We start from the raw sequence: 8,358 nt of genomic DNA, 5'->3' as shown, positions 1-8,358 counted from the left end.
AATAGAAATTATAGAAATTTTTTTTTTAATTTAACCACTGTATTTTTAAATTAGCCCAATTTATTGAGACATATTTTTTTTATTTGTTTTTTGTTTTAACAGTCATACACAGAATAAAAATTAATGAGTGCCATAGCCACCAACGGTGTAGTTCCAGGTAATTAAATTTTTTTATAATCCTTTGTATTATAACATTGTACATTGTACAAGAAATATCAGTATTGAAAATTTTAATTTAGGTTTTAAATTTTTGATCTAATTATGATTATTTTTATTTTTTTATTTTTTTTTAATTGGCAGCTGGTGGGGCCTATTTCATGATATCTCGGTCTCTGGGCCCTGAGTTTGGTGGTGCAGTTGGTCTCTGTTTTTATTTGGGCACAACCTTCGCTGCTGCGATGTACATACTGGGAGCAATTGAAATATTTCTGGTCAGTCTCCTTTTATAATGACAGCACACACACACACACACACACACACAATGATCCAAACCCCAAAATGATCCAGCTCTGAAAATAATCATTCATCAACTCTTATTGTCTACAGAAATACCTGATTCCTCAGGCTGCCATATTCCATCCCGCAGATATTCATGCAGGGAGTGGTGCGAGCTTCTATATTTCTCTAATATTTTGAATGCATAACACAGCAGCGGCGCATCTCGTGGGCTAGACTAACAAGTCACTTACATCATTATCACCGCATCTCGTGCGCCTCTGATGACGCTCCCTGACGCACTCCTAACATTCAAATGCAAATGTTAAAAAGGATATAGCTAATTATTATAAAACAAGCAGCTCTTACTCACTATCTGTGATTTCATTACCACATGCTTTTTATTCTCATTTTTCACAAAAGTTTTTGTTTTTCATGAGATTTATTACTTTATATTCAGGTCGCAAAAAGTGACTAAACAGACAAAATATGACAAAAATAGATTTTTAATGTTATAATAGTGATTTGATAATCTCTAAAAAATAATTTCAAAAGCAAAAAGTTAGAAAAAAAAAATGTGTTAGGGAGTGGAAATTGCTAACGAACCAATAACTGCTCCTCTGCAGCCATCTACTGGTTATAGTCATAATTTCATGTCTTTTTAAATTTCAAAATGAAAGTGATAGTTATTATTAAAGATCATTGAAAGTCATTATTGTGTTAAATTAGAAAAGCACTGAATAGACATTACAAAAAATAGATTTAAAAAATAAATATTTTAATTAAACATACAAAAATACAAATAAATACTGAAATATGAAATGAAAAGTGCCAGTAGGTGGCAACAAATCACTGTCTTAATAAGTGAATCATTTATTCATTCCATCGATTTGTTCAAACGGCTGATTCATTCAGAAACAAAGTGTCTGCATCTTTATGAAGGGCTCACAGAATCATAATCTCGCTCGTTTTGTTTAAAAACGTGGATTCATTCAGTAATGAAACACAGCTGTGTTTTGATCAGAGAGTTCTGCTAGGGCTTTATTTTCATTGGATGAAATGACACAAAAACAGACGATATTGACAATGTGTCTAAAATGTTGTATAAAATCAATATCACATTTGCAATCATGCAGATATTTGGGAGAAATCAGGTCTCTTGCGATATTGCTAAACTATAACATATGATACAAATACAAGACACACCCATCCATTTCATTTTTGCACTCATATCTCTAATTTTAGGGTCATGTAACTGCATTCTAATAGCAAGGCTTCATCAGTCGTTCTGCATCATGTTCTTGACGAACTGCATCAACGTAAGATTACAGAACCGCGCACTTGCATTTCAGTGTTGCTGTTAATGTTTTGGTTATTTTAGCAAATATCATAATCTTAAAAAAAAATAGCAAATACATCTTAATGCATGCATAGAAATGCATCTTAATATTAACAAGTAAATCTCCATACGAGTTGGCTACTTTCTATCCGACCCACCCTACATCTAGTTTTGACATCAATCAGGGGGGATCAAGCCTTCTTTAGGGGGGTCAGATAATAAAAGATTAAATTATCTCACTCCTCATTGAAAAAGATTTAAAACATTTAGATATTTATACAATGAATAGGCCTGTAATTAAAATTCTTAACAGTCTATAATATCCTATGTCCGAACACTGTAAATCAGTCATTAATGAAAATAAGAGCGGCTTTATTTCAGACAAGAAAATTCGAAAAACAACTTGTTTTACACAAAATATTAAATTCTGTTTTATTCCACTACGTATATTGGCCACAAGATACATTTTTAGAAAATAAATTAAGACAGTTACTCAATACCGTCATCAGCATATGTTGAAAGAGATTCGTCTCTCGTCTTCTCTGAGAGAATATGTGCAGTTAATGCAGCGTCAGATGCCGAAAGCTCAGTCGGTTTTTACTTTCACTTTCTGCAGCATAATGAATTAACTCGAGTTTAAAACTTCTTCACAGGCATAACGCTCATGCAGTTTGCACATAGTTCGTGTCATATCAACGCACTAACTCGCCTTCATGGTTCAAAACTGAAATATTTCTAATAGGGATGCACTGAAATGTATTTATTTATTTATTTATAAAGCGCTTTACAACTGCACATGCAGACCAAAGTGCTGTACTATCAACATAAAAATACATAAAAACTTAAACTAAGATAACCCAAAAATGGATCAATTAAAATACACACAATCTAGCCCAGACTAATGACAAAAGATAGTTCTTAACACCAGCTTTAAAACGGTTTACAGATGTGCACAAACCTACATTATTATGTGCATGCAGCGGCTCAGCTCTAATCAAGTGAAATCCCCTGATAGCCGCCGCTCACCGACTGACGGTGTAAATGGGATCAGTGCTTTGTTCAGTGTTTTTCGAGCAGCAGCGCAGAGTTTTGGGCAGCTTCTCCCATGACACATACAGAACCGGCTGGATGCTGCTGCTGATGTCCATGAAGCCAAAGGCAATGTAGTGGATATAACAGTGGAAGACATCCGGAGAGAAATACTCTCAAAAGGGAAAGAGAGCCACCGGCAGGAAGTAGTTAAACACAATGATGGCCAAGATGATGAGGACCATCTTGAAGGCCTTCTTGTTGACCGGGTGTCTCTCGTCTCGACCTGGAGCCGACTGTCTCAGAGCCCAGAGAATGGAGATGTTACAGAAGAGCATTAACACGAACGCCGCCAGGATCATGACGGTGAACACCTTGTCAAAGTTGGGGATGTTTCCCAGACACTTGGCTGCGGCGTAGACCAAAGTGAGGAAATGAAAATTCTGGGCCGAAACCGAACATTCTGAATGCACTGGGCCGAAAACCGAAACTAAAAATGCTTTGTAATAATTATTTATTATTTTATTAAATAATAAATAGTAATTTTGTAAAACTTTTTTTAATTTAACTCAATAATTTTAATGACACTGAATTAAAAAAATACAAGCCAATAAAATAACCACACATTTATTGAAAGTAACACAGAATATATGAGCGGAGCGTCACACAGCGCAGTGACAACGGTTAGAGGGAGAGTGAAACCTGCGCACTGAACACTAGGCAGTGTATATATTATATACACTAGGCATATATTTTCGGCCGTTTTTCTCTTTTGGCGGCCGAAAATTCGGTGCATCCTTAATTTCTAATTTTGCAAAGTGTTAGTCTTTATAATCAATTGCAAAATGATGAACAATGGTTCACATTTCCTGTGATAATAACATTATATTATATAAAGATCTCCCTCTTTTCGATTTCTTTCTTGCTGCATTAAAGATGAAATGGTTTAATTTATTTTATTATAATTTATTATTGTTTAGGGTAGTCGGTTCGTAGCTCTGCTTCAACTGTGCGATACCTTCACGAGTCAGAAATTCATCCGACCATCCGATTGCCTGTCAGGAGAGACTAATCGCTTCTCGTTTCCCCCTGTACACTTCACGAACACTGCAGGACAAACGATGCACGACAAAGCTGAATTTCGCCCCGACTCAAAAAAGAGTCGCACGAGTCAGAATTCGGCTCAAAATCGGACACAAATCACACAGTGTATGCCCGGCCTAATGGGGACATAAGCGATTTTCAACATTTAGGCCCGGCATACACTGTGCGATTTTCATCTGATTTTGAGACGAATTCTGACTCATGAGTATTTCAACTTAAGCCAAGTTCACAGTACACGACTTTAAATGTCAGCCAATCGCTGTGCTATTCAGACTACATGACTTGCTGTCTGTCTTGAAGTCGTTGTGGTGTTCACACTACGTGACACTAAATGATCAGCAACAGGGGGTCACACACTTCACGAGCTGACAACAACTCTCTCACCCATCGACTCTACACGGTCTCCAAACCGCGTTTTGTCACGAAAACTCATGCGTATTCATGTTCATGTATTCATGTATTTAATCATTAATTTATTTGTTTATTCACAAAGTTGTTTAATATTTACTAGTGTTATCACAGGAAATGTGAACCATTGTCCATTATTTTGCAATTGGTGATAAAGACAAACACATCGCAAACTCAGTTTTGAACCATGAAGGCGAGTTAGTGCGTTGATATGACACGAACTATGTGCAAACTGCATGAGCGTTATGCCTGTGAAGAAGTTTTAAACTCGAGTCAATTCATTATGCTGCAGAAAGTGAAAGTAAAAACCGACTGAGCTTTCGGCATCTGACGCTGCATTAACTGCACATATTCTCTCAGAGAAGACGAGAGACGAATCTCTTTCAACATATGCTGATGACGGTATTGAGTAACTGTCTTAATTTAATTTATCTAAAAATGTATCTTGTGGCCAATATACGTAGTGGAAAAAACAGAATTGAAGTAGCTTGTGTAAAAAAAAAGATGTTTTGGAATTTCCTTGTCTGAAATAAAGCTGCTGTTATTTTCATTGATGACTCATTTTCAATGAGGAGTAAGCTAATGTAGTCAGTGACTTTATTGCCATCCGAATCCAGAATGCCAGAGTTTTTCTCCCACCACCCACGTAAAAATTCCCGGCTGAATTACCTACTGTTTTTTGACAAACACCAAGTTCATGTGGTAATTTAATTTCCATCTGAATCCACATCTTCTTGTAAATTCAGAGAAATCAATTCAAAATTCAGTGTTGAAATCCTTTTTGACCACTGCTGAACACCGTACAGTAACTGTTGCAGACAGTTTGTTTGAAATGGTCATTATTGTGGCAGCAACAGGTATGCAATTTAATTTTAAAATATGTATTATATACATTTATTTACATAAAAATATATACCAAGCAGCTTTATGTTTACCTTATGTAAATAAGAGGTTGCATTTACTTATTTCTGCTAATATCCACATTTTTAATGACATCCATCATTTCGAGAGATAAAATAAAAGACAGAAAACCATTTCAACTATAACATGTCTATTTTCCTATTTCTAAACATGAGTTTTAAGTAATCAAGTAATAAATAGGATATTATTAAATATGAATTTATTCTTATTATTCCAAGCATATAACATTTTATTTACAGCCACTGTTGAGTTTTTCAATCAGAAAGTTTTTTTTTCTTCTTCTTCAATTAATTTGACTTATGTTTGATGGCTAAAATTTAAATAATTAAAACATAATTCAGAAAAGATTAAGCAGAAAACATGGAATTAAAAAAAATTAGATGTATTTCATTGGACACTAAACATATTTATATTTCTTTAAAAAAAAAAGTTTTTGATTGGAGTTCAGATTGAGCTCTGACTATGTGAGTCTAAAACACTGATGATCGTCTGCTGAAGCCGTTCCTTTGTTGTCTTGCAAATTTGGGCTTGGGGTCATTATCTTGCAGGAACATGAGATTCCTCTTCATCTTACATGCACAGAGATGATCAAACAATTTACAAAAAAGTAAATAATGATAAAAATAAATAAATAAATGTATTGAAATCATATGATGACATATCACATGCATCTGATTTTTTTTTTTAACTGCATCACGTCAATACAGTGAAACTCATTATTTTGAAGGGAGAGCAACTAAGGCTGTGTTTACACTTGGCATTAACATGCGATCACCGTGATCTGATCAAGCAGATTGGATGATCAGTCAATCAGGACACGGCACGTTTACACTTGGCAACATCAACTGGGGCATTTAATTATATAATAATCATTTTGTTGGAAACAAACTATTATTAGGATTTTTTTTCTCTTAAAAAATAAATAAATAAATAAATAAAACGTGCTGGAATAATATGATTACAGTGAAATTGGTGTGAACGTGATTGTTTTACTGATCGTGTTTGTTTGGTGAACACAGTGAAACTCATTGTGGAGAAGAGCAGCTATCACACATTTGACAAATATAATAATCTGCACGTCTGAGATTTGAGGGGTTTTCAGCAGCGCTTCAACAATGAAACATCAGCTCTGAATATAATCTTCATCAGATGTGAGGATCAGTTAGTTGATGTGTGTGAGTGACGTCACGTTACAGCAGCAGAAACACATCCAGCTCTGAACAGAGTCCTGCTTTTCTCCTGCTGCTGAAGTCAGATATGTTCAGTAAGACACAAGAGCATCAGTGAGCTCAGATACTGACGATGCTCATGAGGAGCACTCTTCAGATCTTCTTCACTGCAGTCAGTAAAGCAGCACTTTATGCATTCAGAAGAACAAACTGCTGCAGCTCCACATTCTCTTCAATCTCATTGTGTGTGCAGCGTTAAGATTGCTTTTCACTGCAATCACTGGAATAATAATCACAATATTACGTGTCATTTTGTTTCCATTGTTTCCATATGCAGGACTGAAGTCAGTTTGTGATTATGGAGAACAGAGAGAGCAGAGAGAGATCTTCATCTCCTGATCACAGCTGTGTGTCTCTGAAGAGTGACAGATCATTGCCTCTTCCTCCTACATTCAGTGATCAACCAGTGACCTCTGATCTCAGGTGAGATATAATGCAATATTAGGCCTATTTTACATTGAATCCGTAAGCAGCATGTATTTTATTTATTTATTTATTTTTTGGCACCCATGTTAACAGGTCAAGGCATTCATGCTGCTTAGCAAGATGGCGCATAGCAGAAGCAGCACTGCTGCAAATGCTTCGGCCAAAATAAACAAGAGTTGAGACAAAAATTAGCAGTTCCTCCATAAAAACATAAAACTGTAGTCTATAGGGCTGCAACTAATGATTATTTTAATAATCAATTATTTGGCCGATAATTTTTTCGATAAATCGATTAAACTGATAAAAAGCCTTTCTTTTTTTATTGACAAAATACACTATTCCACATGCTGCCCAATGCTGTCATGTCAAGTCAAGTCACCTTTAATCTGGTGGCTACGGTGACCTCGGAATAAGAAAGAAACAGACTATTATTAGTGTAGATGCCATTCTTCTTATGATGTAACAAGTACATTGTGTGTTATTGGAAGTGTTCCCAGTTCCGGCTGTTCTAATTAATGCACCCTATCAATCCTTTAACGGATTTAAATATTAGAAATGTGTTAGCGTGTTATGTGTAAGCCAGGTTAAAGAGATGGGTCTTTAATCTAGATTTAAACTGACAGCACACAGAGCAGTTGAGATAAATCAGGCAGGTTATTTGTGAATCTGTCTTTGGTGGCTGGAACAATAGTTCTGCATGGACGATAACGCGGAGCCATATAGTTAATATCAGTAATACGCAGCATGCACGATACAAGGTAGTGGTCAGTAACATCATCACTTTGAGGTACAATACTTATATCAGTAAGATCAATTCCATGCGATATAATTAAATCAAGCGTATGATTAAAACAATGAGCCTCATTCATGAAACACGAGCAGTACGAATTTTTGTGTAAATCGTTCGTAAAGCTGTTCTGACGTAAACTTTCGAATTCATGAAAATGTTTGTATTTTTACAATGTTAGTTGGTATGAAAGAAATGTACACCTGCTCCTTACCAGGTGTAAATGGTGCGTAAAACATTCTGTGTTCTTTTTGGCAAACTGATGACACTGAATTTTGATGCACTGCCACAATAATTACACATTCATTTGCCCTTGCCCTTGGCAAACTGATGACACTGCATTTTGATGCACTGCCATAATAATTACAAGTTCATTTGCCCTTGCCCTCTTGTTGAAATTTTTTTTTTTGAGTTGATAACTGTAAAACGCAGCGCTCGTCACTATTTACCCAGACGCAAATAGAGGACGGGTGGGACATAGCGACCAACCATCCTGCTTGTACAACGACTGCCTACAACAGTGTTTCTCAACCCTGGTCTTGAGCGCCCCCCAACACTGCACATTTTGTATGTGTCCCTTTTCTGACACACCCATTTCAGGTCCTGGAGTTTCTTTTAATGAGCTAATGGTTGAATCTGGTGTGTTTGATTAGGGAGACACACAAAATGTGCAGTGCTGG

General features: G+C 35.9%; 1 protein-coding gene across 1 annotated transcript in view; it reads left to right on the top strand.

Annotated features, from left to right (window-relative positions):
• Nucleotides 1–8,358, top strand: part of LOC107717634 (protein NLRC3-like) — a gene marked incomplete at its 3' end in the record, with an annotated part of 16,970 nt that overhangs the window by 1,854 nt on the left and 6,758 nt on the right. The window contains exon 2 of the mRNA XM_016524446.1: nucleotides 6,743–6,888. Coding sequence (XP_016379932.1) covers nucleotides 6,764–6,888 — 125 coding nt within the window. The remainder of the gene's footprint in view (nucleotides 1–6,742; nucleotides 6,889–8,358) is intronic.

The sequence above is a fragment of the Sinocyclocheilus rhinocerous genome, unplaced genomic scaffold (genome assembly GCF_001515625.1).
Source record: "Sinocyclocheilus rhinocerous isolate Xijiao unplaced genomic scaffold, SAMN03320098_v1.1 scaffold4741, whole genome shotgun sequence".
In the NCBI taxonomy this organism is placed as follows: domain Eukaryota; kingdom Metazoa; phylum Chordata; class Actinopteri; order Cypriniformes; family Cyprinidae; genus Sinocyclocheilus; species Sinocyclocheilus rhinocerous.
The sequence above is the reverse complement of the archived record's forward strand: the minus strand, read 5'-3'. Positions and strand labels throughout refer to the sequence as shown.